The sequence below is a fragment of the Amblyraja radiata genome, chromosome 41, assembly GCF_010909765.2.
Source record: "Amblyraja radiata isolate CabotCenter1 chromosome 41, sAmbRad1.1.pri, whole genome shotgun sequence".
Classification (NCBI taxonomy): domain Eukaryota; kingdom Metazoa; phylum Chordata; class Chondrichthyes; order Rajiformes; family Rajidae; genus Amblyraja; species Amblyraja radiata.
In genome coordinates, this window is record NC_045996.1 from 9947142 (window position 1) to 9967982 (window position 20841).

Sequence of the window (20841 nt, forward strand, 5' to 3'; positions counted from 1 at the left end):
TCTGAAATACAAACTTAATAAAACATGCCTTTCATACAAACGTTAATATTAGAGGATTTGCCATTCTGTAAGTTTCAGCAATCCTCCACATTAATTTTCTAAAATGTAGATTGCAGATTACTTTAAAGTAGTCTGCAAAGTTAGGCACCTTTAATGACTGAAACTCAGTACATGTCACACGTCAGTACCGATTTCCAACCCTGCACAACATACATTCTTATACACATGATTATAGGGGTCGTAAACCATGGGAAAAGACCCATCCAGTCTGCAGTGACTATCAAGCACCCATTGACATCAATCCTACATCCATTTAAACTCTCCCCACATTCCCATCAAGTCTCCTGATTTTTCCATTTACTTGCATACCAGGATCAATTTACAGTAGATAATTAACATGCCAACACACATTATTAGGATGGGAGGGGAAAACAAACCAGGGGAAATCTTGCATGGACAGGAAGAACCTGCCAATTCCATGCAGACAGCGCTGGAGATGAAGATTGAAAATAGTTGCTGGCTCACAGTCCCAGCCATCTACAAGCTGTGCTAATCTGTTCATCTTTTTTCTTGTGTTACTGTGTTGAAGATTAGGACATTATCACAAGGTACCCAGTTCATCTTTGGTTTAGCAATAATAATCCAGAAGAAACACCAAGTTGTCTCGGTCAATCCTAGATGCAGAGAGCACTATAGGTTCTAGATGCAGCCAGATAAAAATGCATTCCAATGACACTTCAATCAATCAATAATCACATCATGTCTACCTAGGTCTTTGTTTTTGCATCCAATCCTGTTAAATCAACAGACTTCACCTAGGCATTACAGTCTTTAGTTTAGAGATACAGTGTGGAAACAGGCCCTTTGGCCCACCAAGTCTGTGGGACCAGCTATCCTTGCATACTAACCCTAACCCTAACACTATGGATAATTTACAATTTTACCAAGCCTAGTAACCTAAAAACCTATACGTCTTTAGAATGTGGGAGGAAACCGGAGCAAACTAACGCAGGTCACGGGGAGAACATACAAACTCCATACAGACAGCATCTGTGGTCGGGATCAAACCCAGGCCTCCGGCGCTGTATTCGCTGTAAGGCAGCTACTCTACCGCTATGCCAACGTGACTGCATGTTATTGTGAACTGAATGAGATGGAAGTGCTCGGTAATGTGCTTGAGAAATCAATATATACATTACTCCATGTAGTTAATGAGGCTTCAGCAACAGGCTTAGTTTAGAGATACAGCACGGAAACAGGCCCTTCGGCCCACTGATTCCATGCCGACCAGCGAGCAACTGTGCTGCCCTTAAAGTTGGCCACTGAGTCACCACATTTCTGGCACAGGGGGCACAGCAGTAGAGTTACTGGCTTACAGCGCCGGAGACCTGGGTTTGATCCCGACCACAGATGGAGTTTATACTTTCTCCCTGTGACTGCGTGGGTTTCCTCAGAGATCTTCGTTTTCCTCCCACTTTCCAAAAACGTACAGGTTTGTAGGTTAATTGGCTTTGTACGAGTGTAAATTTTAGTGTTTGTAGGATAGTGTTCATGTGCGGGGATCGCTGGCCGGTGCGGACTCGGTGGGCTGAAGGCCATGTTTTCATGCTGTATCTCTAAAACAAGTTAAGAGATCTTTTTGATTACTAAACAAATCTAAAAATATGACAATCCACAATAACACCATGCGGTACGAGTACTAACTGCAAAGAACTGGCATTTCTACCCCAATTACGGGGCCAAGGAAAGAGCGTTCACGTCGCGGCCCTGTTTCAACCAATCTTTCCACCACCACGCACAAGAAGCACAAGACAGACACCATTGGGCAGATGCCAAGAAGTGTGTTCAGCTCTGGCTGAACAACTTCTAATCTTGTGTGTGGGCTCGATAAGAAGAAGAAGACCCCAATTACATTTAGAGATTGTAGATTTTAAGTTTAAACAATTACTTCAGGAAAAAAAAAAAGGAACTGCTGTAGACTTACTCTTCTGTGATCTTCCCTGTTGCTCCATCTACTATTTCCACAGAGCAATCGCCCCAACACCAGTTAATGCTCAGTTTGTAAAGAGCTTCTATTTCCTCTGGTTCTTCTCCACTGCAGTGGGAGAAATGTGCCCTCATCGCTGTGAATGGGGAAGGGAGCTTCTCATTCAAACTCTCATCCACCCGTTGATTGATGGCTTTTGTGACAATAGTCAAGGTATGAAATTGGTCAGCTGAGTTGGAAACACAGAGAAGTATTCAAATTCAATTGATAAAGTTACTTTTTTTAAATCCGGCATTCACTCACTTGCATGCTGATAAGTTATTGAGCAGAATTGTTCGTATGGAGTTTGTACGTTCTCCCCGTGACCTGCGTGGGTTTTCTCCGAGATCTTCGGTTTCCTCTGAGATCTTCGGTTTCCTCCCACACTCAAAACACTTACAGGTTTGTAGGTTAATTGGCTTGGTAAATGTAAAAATTGTCCATAGTGGGTGTGGGATAGTGTTAATATGCGGGGATCGCTGGTCAGCGCGGACCCGGTGGGCCGAAGTGCCTGTTTCCGCACTGTATCTCTAAACTAAACTAAATTAGGCTATTCAGCCCATCAAGTCAATTCCACCATTCATTCATGGCTGATCCATCTTTCTCTCTCAATCCCATTCTCCTGCCTTTTCACCATAATCCCTGACACCCTTATTAATCAAGAAACAGTCAACCTCTGCCTTAAAAATATCTATTGACGGCCTCCACAGCCGTCTGTTGCAATGAATTCCACAGATTCGCCACCCTTTGACCGAAGGAATATATCTACCCATATATTTGGTCACCATATCTGAGGAAGGATGTAATGGTCCTGGAGAAGGTCCAGAGGAGGTTTACAAGAATGATCCCAGGAATGAGTGGGTTAACGCTTGAGGAGCGTTCGTCAGTACTGGCCCTGTACTCGCTGGAGTTTAGAAGGATAAGGGTGGACCTCATTGAAACGTACCGAATAGTTCAAGTCTTGGATAGAGTGGGTGTGGAAAGGATGTTTCCACTAGTGGGAAAGTCCACGACTGGAGGCCGAAGCTTAAGAATTATAGGACGTACCATTAGGAAGGAGATGAGGAGGGATCTCTTTAGTCAGCAGGTGGTGAATCTGTGGAATTCTTTGCCACAGAAGGCTGTGGAGGCCAAGTCCATGGATATTTTTAAGGCAGAGATAGATAGATTCTTCATTAATATGGATGTCAGGGTTATGGGGAGATGGCAGGAGAGTGCGGTTAGGAGGGAGATGTAGATCAGCCATGATTGAATGACAGAGTAGACGGTGGGCCAAGTGACCTAATTCTGCTCGTCACTTATGACAGGACGGAACCAGTTGTAATGTTTTCAAGTGAGCTGATCATCTCAAATTAGGTGGCAGTGCAGGTTGTGAGGGGGCTGGGGTTGTTCATGGGGATATAGCAAAGCAAAGTGAATGGGTGAGGACTGGGCAGATTAAATATAACATGGAACTGTGTAAATTCATCATTTACACAGTTCGGGGGACCCGGCGGGGGAAGATGAAGCTTCCACCGCCGGCCCGCGGCCGTCTTCTACCGCGGGTGCGGCATGGACTTAACATCACCCCAGGAGGGGAGCTTCGACCGCCGGCCCTGCAGACTGCGGTGCTTCCGGCTGCGGCACGGCAGGTACTTTAAAACTTTGACCGCCGGCCTGCGGCCTACACCAGCCTGAAGCCGCGGTCTCTGGTTGGGAAGAGCCGATCCTGGACTCACCTTGACTTTGACTTTGTCCCTTACCATCTGGACGCCCGCAGCAACGGCTGTGGAGGGTGGAGGTCCCGACCACGGGGGAAAATGGAGGAGGACTGGCCAAGCTCTGTGCCTTCCACCACAGTGAGGAATGCTGTGGTGGATGTTTGTGTAAAAATTTTATTGTGGTTGTGTTCTTTATTATTGTACCGCTGCTGGCAACCCAAATACCACCGACCTTGGTTGTGTGGCAATTAAATGATATCAATCAATCAATAGAATAGTTTTTTTTTTTTTTTAAATAGTGAGAAATTGAAATAAACCTGTGTCTCATTCAACGGAAATCACTGAAAGTTGACATGCAGGTATAACAAGTAATAAGGATAACAAATAGAACGTTGCCCTTTATTTGAAGAAGTTTTGAATACAAAAGTAATATGATCTTATCATAATGTGGTTAGGTTCTGGGCAAGTCTGCACCTGGAATATTGTGTACATATCTGGTCTCTCTATCAAAGGAAGGATATTCTTGTGTAGGAAGGAACTGTAGATGCTGTTTTAAATCGAAGGTTTCCACAAAATGCTGGAGTAACTCAGCGGGACAGGCAACATCTCTGGAGAGAAGGAATGGGTGACGTTTTGGGTCGAGACCCTTCTTCAGCAGTCTGAAGAAGGGTCTCGACCCGTAACGTCCTTTACTGGCAGGTGGTGGATGTGCATAAAGAGAGATGAAACGGATTGGGCGCAAACTCTCACAACTTTAGAAGAATGAGAGGAAATCTCAATGAAATACATACAATTATTGCGTTACTTGTCAGGCTGGATGCAGGGATCATCTTTATCTCCACCTGGGGTATCTAGAACCTGGTATCAGTGTCTCAAAATAAGGGCATCAGCCATTTAGGACTGAGGTGAAAGAAAGTTTGTCAGCCAGAGGTGGAATTCACTACCCATAAGGACTGTGGAAATTAAGATATTGATAGATTTTTGGATATTAAGAGAATCAAAGCACAGGGCGGGTGCAGGGAAGTGAAGCCGGTTCAAGATCATCCATGATCTGACTGAAGGGTGGAGTGAGCACCAAGAGTGACTCGACCAGCTCCAGTTTATTTTTTCACTTTCTTGCACTAAAAACTCACAAAGAGGGAACTTCATCATTTTAGTATAGTTTAGAGATACAGCGCGGAAACAGGTCCTTCAGCCCACCAAGTCCACGCCGACCAGCGATCCCCATACACTAGCCCTACCCTACATACAAGGGACAATTTACAGAAAACATAGTTTTGGACATAGTTAAACATTTCCCCTCCCCAACTATCAAAGACGACTTCTGCAGATGAACACTGCTGTACTTACAAATGACAATGCTGGTGATATATAAAGGTTTGATGAAGTGGCTGAGGAGGGCGCCTTGGACTCCGAGCACCATCCATCTGCTCAGCTTATCGCTGGCGGACATGCAGCAGACATGGGTTGTGGTCACACTTGGGCGACAGATTGCTGCTGGCATGATAGAGCCTTTCGAATGAATGTGAAGTCTCATCTCAGGATTTCGGTATGGCACAGGGTCCCTGCGAAGATTATTCATCAACGTAAATTCAAAGCAGGGTAAAAAAAATAAAAAAATTACTGACAACATAGATCTGGCAAGATGATAACGACTACTTATTAAGACTATCAACTTTATCCCTGCAACTCATGTATTTTGTTTCCAAAGGGAATAGGGGAAGAAGATTAGACTTTATTGCCTTCCACCAGTGAGGAATGTGGGAAATCCGCTGTGGTGGATGTTTATGTTAACTTTTATGTAGTTGTCTGTCTTGTTGCTTTTTTTTAGTATGGCTGTATGGTAATTCGAATATCATTGTACCTTAATTGTAAACGTGACAATAAAAGACCTTTGAAACCAAATTATATGTCAACATTAGATTAGATTAGATATAATTTATTGCCACAGCCAGGCTGGTGGAAATTTGGGTTGTCAGCAGCGATACAATAATAAAGAACACACAACCACAATAAAACTGTAACACAAACATCCACCACAGCATTCATCACTGTGGTGGAAGGCACAACATTTGGCCAGTCCTCCTCCATTTCCCCCCCGTGGTCAGGACCAGAGTCAGTCCAGGATCGACTCTTCCTCACCGGAGACCGCGGCTTTAAGTTGTTGTAGGCCGCAGACCGGCGGTCAAGATTTAAGTCCCCGCCGCAGCCAGAAGCACTGTAGACTGCAGGGCCGGCGTTCGAAGCTCCCCTCCAGGGGTGATGGTAAGTCCATGCCGGACCCGCGGTAGAAGTCGGCCGCCCGCGGCCGGCAGTGATGGCTTCTTCTTCCCCCGGGTCCCCAACGTGAGATCCCGGGCTGTAGACGCCGCACCAGCTGGAGCTCTGCAGACCGCGACTTCAGGCTGCGACTTCAGGCTGCCGGCTGCCCCGGGCCAGCGAAACGGAGCGCTCCCCTCCAGCGAGGGCTCACCCGCTCCACGCCGAGAGTCCACGCTGCGCCCGCCGCTGAAGCCCCAGGCGCGTCTCCGGGAAAGGCCGCGTCGATCCTTGATGTTAGGCCACGGGGGAGGCGACCTGGAAAAACTCGCCTCTCCATGGAGGAGGCGACCGAAGCGGTTTCCCCCTTACCCCCCCACACCACCCCCCACATGAAACACACAAAGAAACATTCTTGTCCACATTTGTGATAAATGAACATCTACTGAATTGAAACTGACGCAATAAACCAGAGCATTAAGCATCTGTAGCAGAATTGTAAGAGGATTACTTTAAAGCACTTACATAAGAATGCTTCGAGCTGCCCCCTTCGGCACACTGCTGAGATAGAGATGGAGAAATATATTGTGCTTTAGGGAGAGGAAATCATTTTCTGAAGACTTGCAGAAGATGCACTTTTCTAAACACGCAGGATCATTGCTGCAGAATAGGAGGAGCTGCTTAAACAAATATCTGCAAAATGAAAAAGCACCATCACAATGCTGCCTTACACCAATCACAAAACCTCTATCCAGAAATAAATAGCACAAGAAATCTAAAATTAAATCTTGCAAATTATACATTTTGATGAAATGTATATAACAGATCTGAAAGGTTACCCATAACTGTCTCCATATGCTACCTACCCCCGGGTATATTTAACAATGATTTTATACCTTTTTCATTAAACTTCTCCACAATAATTAAAAAGTGGTCTTGAAAAGGAAATCAAACTTCAGACTGATGCAGTGAGTTGTGAAAGTAAGATATATGGAGCAGACATATTCCAAATTTGATCCCCGGTTTGTGTTTTTGTTGATATTCGAAAAGCTTACTGCTGGGAAAGTTCAGTTTAGAGATATAGCGCGGAAACAGGCCCTTCGGCCCACTGGGTCCGCACTGACCAGCGATCCCAGTACATGAACACTATCCTACACACACCAGGGACAATTTACACATTTACCAAGCCAATTAACCTACAAACTTGTACGCCTTTGGAGCATAGGAGGAAACAGAAGATCTCAGAGAAAACCCACGCGGTCAGGGGGAGAAAGTACAAACTCCGTAGACAGCATCCAGTCGGCAGCGAACTCGGGTCTCCGGCACTGCAACGCCGCAACTCTACCGCTGCGCCACTGTGCCGCCCTAAGTGGCAGAGAAAAAAAAAGCCCAAAGTTTTAGTCCTGATGACTCCCCTGTGACCTTTGTAGAAATGATATGTGCCTGTCATTTACAGGACTAGTGGCAGGTGGGGCTAGTGTAGATGGGGCATCTTGGTCAGCATGAACAAACAGGCCCGTTTCTGTTCTGTTATAACTTCTGTATGTATGTATCAATGTAACTTCTATTACTATGTAATATCTAACCAAAACAAAGATGTGAATATATGGGGACAATGAACAAGCGAAAGGCTTAAAAGTCACTGAATGAGTGAAAGACAAGGTTAAATACTCGAACTGCCTTTGTGCTACCAGCCAGCATACATGGTGCAGCAATTGCAAGCAGGTTGTTGGCAAGTTTAGTTTATTACAAAGTGTTTGTGCCCATCTATTTAGTAGAAGATCGTCAGATTTAATTAAAATAACATTTTATGCAGTTAACGTGGAAAGTTGAAAGCTCATGACAAGTTCAGAAAACGAACAAATCAATATGGCCTCTTATCCATCCAACATTTGTAGCCACATTAAACGCTCTGAAAAAAATCTTGCAAGCCAAAGACGTACACTAAAGATGTTAGATATAATGCTGAATCCTATAATGGAGGGCACTAAACTGGTGTCAATTTGTAGGAATGGTTAGGACAGGACTAATTCCCAAAGGGCAACAGAGTGACACAGCGGTAAAGTTACTACCTTACAGCACCAGAGAACCGGGTTCGATCCTGACTACGGCTGCTGTTTGTATAGAGTTTGTACATTTCTCACGTGGGATTTCTCCGGGTGCTCCGGTTTCCTCCCACACTGCAAAGACGTACAGATTTGTAGGTAAATTGGCTTCTATAAATTGTCCCTCGTGTGTAGGATAGTGCTGGCAGGGTGATCGCTGGTCGGCATCAACCCGGTGGGCTGAAGGGCCTGTTCTCTAATGTCTAAAAGGCTGGGCTATTCAACCACAGCAGCTGAGGAATTTAAATGCAGTATTAAATAATCTGGAATTGTAAAAGAGACGCTGGTCTTACTAATAGAAACCACTCCAAGGAATAAGAGAAAAAAAACATTGGAGAAAATGTCATCATCTATTCTCGCCTAGAGGACTTCAAACTGATAGTCCAGATGACTCTTAATTTAGCAAGTCATTCAATTCTTTGAAAATTAGTGTTGGGCAAGAAATGCTCTACTGGTCTTGCTAAGCACCCACACTCCATAAACGAATAAACATATTCCATGATGCTTATCGATACATTTCTCATCGTCAATCCTAAATTTGCCTTCGCTCGCTTTAAACTTTGTTACAAAAGTGACACAAACTGCTGGAGTAACTCAGCAGGTCAGGCAGCATCTCTGGAGAATATGCTTCGGGTTGGGACCCTTTTGCAGACTGATTGTGGAGGGGGGGGGGGGGGAGGGGAGAAGAAAGCTGAGACAGGGGAGAGGCAGGACAAAGGATGGAGAGCAGCAGGAATCAGAAGGGGAGCACTGAGAGAACTCAGTGGAACTCACAGAACTCCCGGAGAGAGGAGAACTTCTTCAAAGTACGAGTAGCTTGAGGAGATTTTACAGTTGGAACAGTCAAAATGCAAAATGTAGAAACAGAACTGCAGATGCTGGTTAATACACAAACGGACTCAAAGTGCTGGAGTAACTTAGCAACTCAGGCAGCATCTCTGGAAAACATGGATATGTGTCGTTTTGGGGCACTTGGTTTTGAATTCATCTTTTTTACATATTTTATTTTCACATGTTAATGAACCTGTTACAACCAAGCCCATTAAATTTCTCCAATCTTCCCTCAGTTCCGTTCCAAGGGATCAGGCTTGCCTCGTTCCAGTCTCCCCAGAATGCCAGTTTTTGTCCATCTGCATATGGATGAACTACTTGCAAATGTTCCATATAGTGGAACACTGAGTATACTGAAGACAGGAGATGGAGATCTCATGACACCATGTATACACACTTAAACAAACTTTCCGCGTCATTACCTTTGCAATGCTCTTCTTGCAATCACTGCAGCGTGACAGTCATGGAGTAAACGGCCATCAAAACACATCCAACCGCTGTAGCAAGAGTCTCCTGTTCCTAAAGCAACAACTTCATACTGTTCACCAGTCTCGCTGCTGCAATCTTCTGTCACTGCGGAGCCAAAATCAATGGCAGGAAAGAACATAATTTTGAAGTAAAGATTGAAATATTCTCGCTGAAGCAGAAATAAATATTCTGCATTGATTGAGCAGTATAGATGGCTTGAGACCACTTCATACGGACACTAAAAATTAAAGCTATTCCTTTCTTTAGCATGGATAACTATACCGTAGTTAAAGACAGGCACAAAATGCTGGAGTAACTCAGCGGGACAGGCAGCATCTCTGGAGAGAAGGAATGGGGGGGATGTTTCGGGTCGACAGCCTTCATACTTTAGTTAATGCGTTGCACTGTTGAATGTGTGTGTATGTATATATATACACACACACACACACACAGCAAACAATGATAATGCAATAATAATCTATGTAGTTCAGAGCTTATTTGGAGGTTGTAGTGTTTAATAACCTAATGGCTGCAGGGAAGAAGCTGTTCCTGAACAGCCTCCTGTGCCTTCTTCCCAATTCCCAAAGAGAAATTTAGCTTTTTCTTGATCTTTACTTAGTTTAAAAAAAAAAAAAAATTTTAAATCATTTTTTCCCTCTCCCCCCAAAGTCAGATTATCGATATTTATGCTTCTCCAAATTGCAAGTTACGTGAACAGATCAGATTCAGATTCAACTTTAATTGTCATTGTCCGTGTACAGTACAGAGACAACGAAATGCATTTAGCATCTCCCTGGAAGAGCGACATAGCATATGATTTGAATAAATATTTACATTAGCATATATACAGACATAGTGTTTTTCCTGTGGGAGGAGTGTCCGGGGGGGGGGGGGGGGGGGTGATTGGCAGTCACTGAGGTACGTTGTTGAGTAGAGTGACAGCCGCCGGGAAGAAGCTGTTCCTGGACCTGCTGGTCCGGCAACGGAGAGACCTGTAGCGCCTCCCGGATGGTAGGAGGGTAAACAGTCCATGGTTGGGGTGAGAGCAGTCCTTGGCGATGCTGAGCGCCCTCCGCAGACAACGCTTGCTTTGGACAGACTCAAAGGAGGGGAGCGAGGAACCGGTGATGCGTTGGGCAATTTTCACCACCCTCTGCAATGCCATCCGGTCGGAGACAGAGCAGTTGCCATACCATACTGTGATACAGTTGGTAAGGATGCTCTCGATGGTGCAGCGGTAGAAGTTCACCAGGATCTGAGGAGACAGATGGACCTTCTTCAGTCTCCTCAGGAAGAAGAGACGCTGGTGAGCCTTCTTGATCAGAGTTGAGGTATTGTGGGTCCAAGAGAGGTCATCGGAGATGTTAACACCCAGGAACCTGAAGCTAGAAACACGTTCCACCTCCGTCCCGTTAATGTGGATGGGGGTGTGCGTGCCGCCCCTGGGCTTCCTGAAGTCTACAATGAGCTTCTTGGTCTTCTTGGAGTTAAGGGCCAGGTTGTTGTCAGCGCACCATGCTGCTAAGTGCTGGACCTCCTCCCTGTAGGCCAACTCATCGTTGTTGCTGATGAGGCCAATCACCGTTGTATCATCTGCATACTTGATGATGGTGTTAGTACCATGTACAGGTGTGCAGTCATAGGTGAAGAGGGAATAGAGGAGGGGGCTCAGCACACAGCCCTGTGCAACGCCGGTGTTCAGGGTGAGGGTTGAAGAGGTGTGCTTGTCTAACCTAACAGACTGTGGTCTGTTGGTTAGAAAGTCCAGTATCCAGTTGCAGAGGGAGGGATCGATGCCAAGGTTACCGAGTTTGGTGATCAGTTTAGATGGTATAATGGTGTTGAATGCTGAGCTGTAATCGATGAACAGCATTCTTACGTAAGTGTCTCTGTTGTCGAGGTGGGAGAGGGCGGAGTGAAGTGCCGTTGAGATGGCATCCTCCGGACTCCTGTTCTTGCTGTAGGCAAACTGATAGGGATCCAGTGTGGGGGGTAGGCAGCTTTTGAGGTGTGCCAGGACCAGCCTCTCGAAGCACTTGGTGATGATGGGGGCTGGGTGATGAACAGAGCTCGATGTAGTAATATGAGGGATCATTGTGGGCGCCAAGATTATTTGGACAAAATGGCCCGTTTCTGCACACAAGTTATGTTTATTCACTTTTAGGGATCTGTGTGTCACTGGCAAAATCAGTATTTAAAAACAGCGATTAAAATTTATTTTGGGGAGTGGAGAGCCATTCTCTTGAAACTACTTCCACTGTGAGTTCCAGAATTTAAACACAGCAATGATAAAATATGTAGGAAGGAAGTGCAGATGCTGGTTTAAATCGAAGATAGACACAAAAAGCTGGAGTAATTCAGCGGATCAAACAGAGAAAAGGAACAGGTGACATTTTGGGTCGAGAAATAGACAATAGGTGCAGGAGTAGGCCATTTGGCCCTTCGAGCCAGCACCGCCATTCAATGTGATCATGGCTGATCATCCCCAATCAGTACCCCATTCCTGCCTTCTCCCCATATCCCCTGACCGCTATTTTTAAGAGCCCTATCTAGCTCTCTCCTGAAAGCATCCAGAGAACCTGCCTCCACCGCCCTCTGAGGCAGAGAATTCCACAGACTCACCACTCTCTGTGAGAAAAAGTGTTTCCTCGTCTCCGTTCTAAATGGCTTACTCCTTATTCTTAAACTGTGGCCCCTGGTTCTGGACTCCCCCAACATCGGGACCAGGTTTCCTGCCTCTAGTGTGTCCAAGCCCTTAACGAACTTGAAGAATATGATTTATTTCTATGTCAGAAAAGTGTGTAACTTGGGAGGAGAACCTGGTGACATTCACCAGCACTGCCATAGATTTGGGAGGTGATATCACAGTAGCCAAAGCAAATACTTGGCCAGGGAACAAATATTCAGGATGACAGATGGGTTGCCAATATGCAGGCTGCTTTGTCCTGGATGGAGTAGAGGTATTGCATTGTCAGAGCTGCACTCATTCAAACAGGGTATTCCATCTTGCTCCTGCCTTTGGATTTTGCTCCACTCCTGCATTGCTGGCATACCTAATTCAGTAAAAGGTGACATTTTGGGTTGGGACCATTCTTCTTTGTGTTTCTCTCTCACTGCAGATGATAACTAAATTCCCAGTATTTACTATTTCCTTCCAACAACGGATGTTAAATTTAATGACAGATTGTTTAAAAAAAGAGGGAAGAGCAAATCTTATTTTATGCTCTCGAACTTTAGATTTCCATCATAATCAAGTGCCACACTCTTACCTCTCTCCACTATGAAAGCAGCCAGGGTCCCTTTAGAGCTTTTGTATTTTGGAAGATGTTCCACGAGCATGTTTAACATGCAACTGCTAATTGCTGCACAACGGATAGGATGAATGACCAGATTTTCTGAAATAAATCAAAAGGGATGGCATTCAAATATCAGGTTTAGTAAGAAAGAAATTACAAACTTTAAGATAATTATTTCATTTAAATATTTTGGAATTCCCACAAAGTTATTACTCCTCATCTTCCCATGTCATCTCACAGGCCAAAAGGAAAATATACTGCTGCAAGAGGATGTCAATTAGTAGATCAGTCTGTAGAAAAATACCATTCACTGTGAAGGTCCTGCCCTGATATGACTTCCCAAATGTAACACATCACACTTATCTGCATTCGCCATTGTTCAGCCCACTTGCCCAGCTGATTAGGATCCTGCTGTAATTTTTGATAACCACCTTCACTGTCTATGATACCACTACTTTAGTGTCATTTGCAAACTTATTAATCATGCCTTGCACATTCTCACACATATTCTCTACACATTCTCAGATTCTCCATGTCTTCTATTGACATGAACACATTAATTTTATTTATTGGTTACTAAGCAGAAGGTGTGATCCCACATTCTGCAGTTCAAATGTGTCAACACTTCCTACTCTGCTTGTGTTAGAGAATCTAAAAAACTGCAAATGCGTGGAATCTGAAATAACAACCAGAAATTGCTGTGAAAAATCAGCAGATCCGGCATCTCCTGTGAAAGGGGAAAACAATGTTTGTGGTTATTAAAAATGAGAAAGAGAAAAAAAACTTTTTTTTTGTTGGACAGCATGCTGGGGTGAATCTATGTAATGTCATGTTATGAGGTCTATTGCATTTGCTTGAAGTAGCTGGAGTTAAAATTCTCGTCCAAAAAAATTTCATCCCGTGCAATCCACTGTCCTCTGTGCCACTACAAACTAGAGCCTTAAGGGCCTGTCCCATTTTCACGACTTCATTCACAACCTTTTTTTACTCGTGGACATTTTTCATCATGTTGAAAAAACGCCGCAAGCTACTTGATGCCACGAGTATCTACGACTAGATAGGGTGGTAAAGGCGGCTCTTGGTACATTAGCCTTCATCAGTCATGATACTGTATAGAAGTTGGTACGTTGTGCTAGAGTTGTACAAGATGTTGGTGAGGAAGCATTTGGAGTATTGTATTCAGATTTGGTCACCCTACTATAGGAAGGATATTATTCAGCTGGAAAGAGTGATAAGGATACAGACAGCAAAATTAGCAGAGATTATTAGCTCAGTAGTAAACTTCCAGTATTTTGTGACAAACTTTCTCAACCGTTGTGAATTTCAAGAATTTTAGATAAGATTGATAAGGATGTTGCCAGGATTCAAGGGCCCGAGTTATAGGGAGAGATTGAACAAGCTAGGACTTTATTCCTTTGACCGCAGGAGGCTAAAGTTGATCTTATTGAAGTGTATAAAATCATGAGGGAATTGATAGGGTGAATGCAGTGTCTTTTAACCAGGGTAAGGGAATCAAGAACCAGATAACCAAGTTTAAGGTGAGAGGGAAAATGTTTAATAGGAACCTGTTGAATTACTTTCTAATTTCTTCCCCATGTTTCCACATGCCACCATCTACTCATCTTTTCATCAAATTCCATAATCTACAGCCCTTTTGTCACCATCTTTACCCATTTTGCAGCCTCTGCCACCATCTCCCCCTCTCCTACCGGGCTCCATTGCCCATTAACTCCCTTCTCATCTGAATCATCCATTATTTGCCTGCTCATCACTCATCCATCCCCCTCCCCCTCCCCCCTTGACACTGGCTATCTCCCCTTTACGCTCAGACCTGATGCAGGGCCTCAACCCAAACAATTCCTTTGCCTCCAGAGATGCTGCCTGCCCTGCTGCATTCTTCCAGCTGTTTGTTTTGCTCTGGGTTATAGCATCTGCAATCTCTAGTGCCTGACAAGAAACTGCAATGAATGATATGCTCTAATATCTATTTAATGCTGACAATGCTGTCTACTAATACCAGTAATTTTTTTTAATAGAATTTTCTACCCAGGAGGCCTGTAGAGAGCTTTTGCCAAGTGCATTCAAGACAGAGATTGATAAGCTTTAAACAATAAAGTAACTAAGGGATATGAGATTAGTGCAGGGAAGTGGTACTGAGGTAACCAAAAAAAATCAGTCAATATCATGGGAACAGTGAAGAAGGCACGTGGATGGTGTACTCCTACATATTTCTTTTGTTCTATTGTGCCTTAACTTCGTGCGGGCAGCAAAAATGAATTGATATAAACAAATGTGTGCCAGGGAGGACTGACTGATCTGCATGAGATCAAATCTTACTAAATGCAAATGTTCTTATTGGAAACAAGAGCATGTTTAGATTCAGTGCTTTTTTAAAAATCCAACAAATATCTGTGAAGAGACACGAAAGGTGCAGAATAAATAGGAGGCTCTCCGGGGCTGCCGGTGAAAAACCACTGCTCAATGTTTTTTTACTTACCCCGTGAGATTCACCGAGGCGCTCGTACTAAAATAAGATTTCAGAACAGCTGGTGGAGCTGCTGCCTTGCAGTGCCAGGGACCATGATTCGACCCTGAACTTCGGTGCTATCTATGAGGAATTTCCACATTCTCCTTGTGACCATGTGGGTTTCCTCTGGTTCCCTCCCACATTCCAAAGATTTGCATAGGAAGGAACTGCAGATGCTGGTTTAAACCAAAGACAGACACAAAATGCTGGAGTAACTCAGCAGGACCGACAGCATCTCTGGAGAGAAGGAATGGGTGACGTTTCGAGTCAAGACCCTTCTTCAGACTTGCAGGTTATTTGGCCTCTGCAAATTACCCCTAATCAGTAGGGAATGGTTGCAAAAGTGGGATCACATAGATCTATTGTGAATGGGTCGTTTGGGGTGGACTTGTTGGGCTAATGGACCCGTTTCTATTCTGTACCTCTACATCAAATCTCTTATCTAACATAACATCTACTAATCTGAGCCCCACCCAGTTCCTTGCATTAAAGGTTATTTTATATGCACGGCAGTTTCCTTGCTAACGAGGGAATTTACTAGTATTAGAAAATAAGACACAAAAATCTGGAGTAACTCAGCGGGACAGGCAGCATCTCTGGAGAGAAGGAATGGGTGACGTTTCGGGTCGACACCAGTACTAGGCTGCACTTTGCCTAGGCAATACCTTGCCTTTTGGTGGAACTTTTTATTTTTGAACATCATACATACAAACAGCCATTGAGAGGGTAGAGACCCTCTCAAAAATTAGAGAAATAGTTGCCAGATAAGGCTTGCTCTCTCTAGAAGATAGAATCCTACAGCAAGAAATTAGAACCAAAGCCACAAATAAAGCAGAGTAGGTGGTGGGGGGGGGTGACAAACCCAAGTTCAAAGAGCTCCAAATCCATTAGACCTAATGATTGATGCATTTCCAGGTCTATCATTGAGGAAGGAACATTAAGTTGATGGCAGGAAAATGTACTGGGGAAGGGGTGGTTAATGTTGTTCGCAATGGGAGGTAATGGTGGGAAGTTGCATGTGTGTAAAGGGCCAGTCCCACTTTCACAACCCGATTCATGACCTCTGCCGAGTTCGCCCTTGACTCGTATTTGCAGCATGGTCGTCACGAGGTCGTAGCAAGTCGTGATGCTGGTCGTAGGTACTCGTGGCATCAAGTAGGTCGGGGAGTTTTTTCAACATGAAAAATGTCCACGAGTAAAAAAGGTCGTGAATTAGGTCGTGAAAGTGGGACGGGCCCTTAACTCTCCACCAAATTGTTGATCAGAGCAATTTAATCCACGATCCCTTCAAGGAAGTAGTCTTGAAATTAAAAAAAGGTGTTTACATTTATTTTAACTCATATTTGGTTTGCCACATAATTTGGCAATGATTTACCACTTACAAAAAAAAAAAAAAAAAAATTTTCATAGCTTAAAAATGATTCCGTGACAGTGTTTTTACCAGTTGGGACACGTGGCCTTCTCACAGATAACACTCTGGATCCTGCACATGACTTGGCAACTTGTGGAGTTTGTGCTGTTGGAATAAAAAAAGATAAATTAATGCAGTTGTGACATTGGGGAGCCATTTTAAAGCTACAGAAGGCTCTCTGCTGTCAAGCGAGCGTTCATCAGTGCTCAAGTATCAGTCATACTCCAACATGTCAATAAGTGTCGTTGTGTGTAAAAGGGCAGGCCGTGGATAGCCATTGATCTAACAATGTTAGCTTTCTATCCACAGATGCTCTCTGATCTAGAATTTCATTTTGGAGTTTTAGTTTTAGAGATACAGCTTGGAAATAGGCCCTCCGATCCACCGAACAAAGTGATCAACCCGTACACTCGCACTATCCTACACACCAGGGACAATTTACAATTTACAGAATCCTATTAACCTCACAAACCCGTATGTCTATGGGATGTGGGAAGAAACCGGAGTATCCCCACTCAGTGACAGGAAGGACGTACAAACTCCACACTGATAGCATCCGAGGTCAGGTTTGAACCTCAGTCTCTAGCGCTGTGAGGCATCAGTTCTACCACTGCGACGTCTTCTTAAGTAGCGCTGCAACTATTTAACTTTGTAATTACTTTCTTGAGTAAGATTAAGAGCCGTTGAATGCCAACTTTGCTGCTTCCAAAGAATAAAATGATTAAAAAAACACTAGAAATGGAACAATGTTTCGCATGGTATGTTTCAGCCACGATTTAAGTAAAGTAGCCCCTTTAAATGATGCAGTTGAATTATTGGCTATTTGAACAGCAGCATTACCATCATGTTCCAGTTGGCCGCACTGTTGAGTCATTCCAAACCTCGTTTGTCCAGAGGAATTGGGCTACTTACTGCATACTTTCAAATTTGACCATTTCTTTCAAATTTGACAAGGGCATAATATTTCTCCATGAAAAAAATATGAAGTACTTTAAATGTCAAAGCTGAGAACCAGACATGTCTGCGTTTAAATTTTCAGTTATTTCATGAATATTGAGGTGGAAAATCTATGGGATAACAAAATGAGCAGATTTTGAAGCAGAAAGTAAACAGACAAGGCAGTGCAATAAAGATTAATTATGAAGCCATAAGTGCCCTCAGCTGGAAGGATCTCTTCTATACCCCATAACTCTGCTCTCACTCCCCATCCCCCCACTCGGAACAAGGGCAGTCCCCCTTGTCTTCACCTTCCACCCTACCAGCCGTCACATACAACAAATAATCCTCCGACATTTTCGCCACCTCCAACGGGATCCCACCACCAGCCACATCTTCCCATCTCCTCCCCTGTCTGCTTTCCGCAGAGACCGCTCCCTCCGTAACTCCCTGGTCAATTTGTCCCTTTCCACCCAAGCCACCCCCACTCCTGGCACTTTCCCTTGCAACCGCAGGAAATGCTACATTTGTCACTTTACCTCCCCCCTTGACTCCATTCAAGGACCCAAGCAGTCTTTCCAGGTGCGGCAGAGGTTCACCTGCACCTCCTCCAACCTCATTTATTGCATCCGCTGCTCTAGGTGTCAGCTGATCTACATCGGTGAGACCAAGCGTAGGGTTGGCAATCGCTTCACCCAACACCTCCGCTCGGTATATACAATTCATGAACCATTCGAACAAAAAATTCATCCGACATTTTCGGAGACTATACACATTTTTTTCAGTACAATATTTTTACATTTGTCAAATTTCACCAAAACTGTCCCCCACCCATGCCACTCTGTGGCCCCTGTCCAAGTAATAAATATATACAATGTGTGCACAGTTCGAAAATTCCATCCGACATTTTTGTAGGCTATATCTACCCGATCTCCCAGTGGCTCAGCACTTCAACTCCCCCTCCCATTCCGAATCCGACCTTTCTGTCCTGGACCTCCTCCATGGCCAGAGTGAGGACCACCGTAAATTGGAGGAGCAACACCTCGTATTTCGCTTGGGTAGTTTACACCCCAGTGGCAAGAACATTGACTTCTCTAATTTCAGGTAGTCCCTGCTTTCTCCTCCCCTTCTCAGCTCTCCATCACCCCACTGTCTCCGCCTCTTCCTTTCTTCTTCCCGCCCCCCCGCCCCCCACCTTCACATCAGTCTGAAGATGGGTCTCGACCCGAAACGTCGCCTATTTCCTTCGCTCCATAGATGCTGCCTCACCCGCTGAGTTTCTCCAGCATTTTTGTCTACCTTCAACTAGAAGGATAAGTCACCTTTCACTGTTATATTCCACTTATTAATGTCCTTGATTGGAGTATGTAATTTGCTGTTCTCTACTCTATTTTTCCAAGCGTACTAAATGTGTGGGAAGGAACTGCAGATGCTGGTTTACACCGAAGATAGACACAAAATGCTGGAGTAACTCAGCGAGACAGGCAGCATCTCTGGAGTGGAATGGCTGACATTTCAGGTCTTAAGAAAGATCTCGACCCAAAACGTCACCCATTCCTTCTCTCCAGAGATGCTGCCTGTCCTGCCGAGTTACTCCAGCATTTTGTGTCTATCTTTACTAAACATTTGTCCCAGTTATGATAACAGTATACTCCCAAAATATTAACCCGTCCTTTCTCAGTATAGGCAAGGTCAGCAAGTCATGTTGCAGCTGTATAAAACTTTGGTTAGGCCAAATTTGGAATATTATGTGCAGTTCTGATCTCCATATTACAGAAGGATATTAAGGTTTTGGACAGGGTGCAAAGGAGGTTCAACAGGATGTTGGCTGGATTTTAGTATTAGCTATAGAAAGAAGAATACAAAGTGTTGGAATAACTTAGCAGATCAGGAGGGAATGGATAGACGATGTTTCAGGTCTGGACTCTTTAGTCTGAAGGGGAATGGTGAAAGCAAATATGAGAGCATCATTTAAGAAGCATTTTGACAGACATGAACAAGTAATGAATTCTGGCATGTAAATATGCAGTCAAATATGCAGTTTAAATTGGTGTCATATGACATAATAATAGGCCATGTTCCTGTGCTGCATTGTTCTATGTACAGTAACACCAAACGTAAGCAAATTAAATATATCAATAGGATTAATATGCAATAGTCCAGAAAATGCACCAGTCTGGCACTGAATTGCCACAGGTACCAATTATTGATTTACTGTAGTAGGTGGTTCTGGAGTGTGAAGAAATACTCTCTAATTACTTGCAACATCAAATACAAATAGCTTCTGCACTTGTTCCTAAAAATGCATCATTACCAGCTGGATTGGAAAAGCAAGGTACAGTAAACCCTTGTTGTAACAAACCATGGGGGAGGGGGGTTGGACAATAGTGTCTGTTATTGCCGACTGCTCGCTATAATTATGTATTATGATTATATAAGTAGTAAAACCAAACAACTGCAGTTGCTGGTTAATACACAAAAGGGCACAAAGTGCTGGAGTGATTCAGCAGGTCAGGCAGCAACTCTGGAGCTGGTATCTAGATGACTTGACGGGGGAGAGGTAACGATCGGCAGAGTCACCGGTCGCAGCCCGTGGGTAGCCAGAGTGCAGGTATTGGTAAGTGGCAGGCGTGGCCTACCAGTGGCAGGAGGTGGTGCGAGTAGCTGGGGCTAGTAAGCAGCGGGGGAGTGGTATGATCCGGGGGGCAGTGCAGTCAGCCGTTGGTATGTCCTTCTGCTATAACCAAAATCTGTTTTAAAGAGGTCCGTAAAAGCGAGAGTTTACTGTAATCCGAAAACTGCAAATCTGAAAATAGGAAATAGAAACTGCTTGTTTTTCTTTATTCTGCTATTCTCTATTATTCTGCTTTTCTGCTATTCTCACCAATGTCGAGTACTTCTTTTATAATGCTCGGTGCATTATGTTATATACTGCAGCAATTCATTTATTTGGTAGCATCTCTTAAATGCAAACTGCCAATGTTTACAAGGTCAAATGTAGCACAAGTCCTGTCTCCTACAACATTTATTCTGGCTCACTCACAATCCTAAATTGGACACAACTGCTGTTCCTTCTTCATTGCTTGGTCAAAATCTCAAAATACAGCAGTACTCTCACCACACAGACTGAAGTAACATAGCACAGGCCATCAACACCTTTGGGGCAGCTTGATCTAAGTTTAGCCATACTTAAAATGTAAAAGGTTTTTTGTTAAGCCAGTAAAGACAATTCTTTGTACTTGAAAACCAGTTAACACGCCGATTTCTCCTGCAGATACTTTA

General features: G+C 44.1%; 1 protein-coding gene across 2 annotated transcripts in view; it reads right to left on the reverse strand.

Moving 5' to 3' along the window:
* LOC116967703 (adenosine deaminase domain-containing protein 2-like) overlaps nt 1–20841 on the reverse strand; it is a 39740-nt gene that overhangs the window by 3393 nt on the left and 15506 nt on the right. For both annotated transcript variants that reach the window (XM_033014303.1, XM_033014302.1), the window contains exons 5-10: nt 16654–16728; nt 12659–12784; nt 9344–9494; nt 6511–6678; nt 5077–5291; nt 1985–2216 (exon numbers count right to left, since the gene is read on the reverse strand). In XM_033014303.1, the coding sequence (XP_032870194.1) occupies nt 1985–2216; nt 5077–5291; nt 6511–6678; nt 9344–9494; nt 12659–12784; nt 16654–16728 (967 nt within the window). The remainder of the gene's footprint in view (nt 1–1984; nt 2217–5076; nt 5292–6510; nt 6679–9343; nt 9495–12658; nt 12785–16653; nt 16729–20841) is intronic.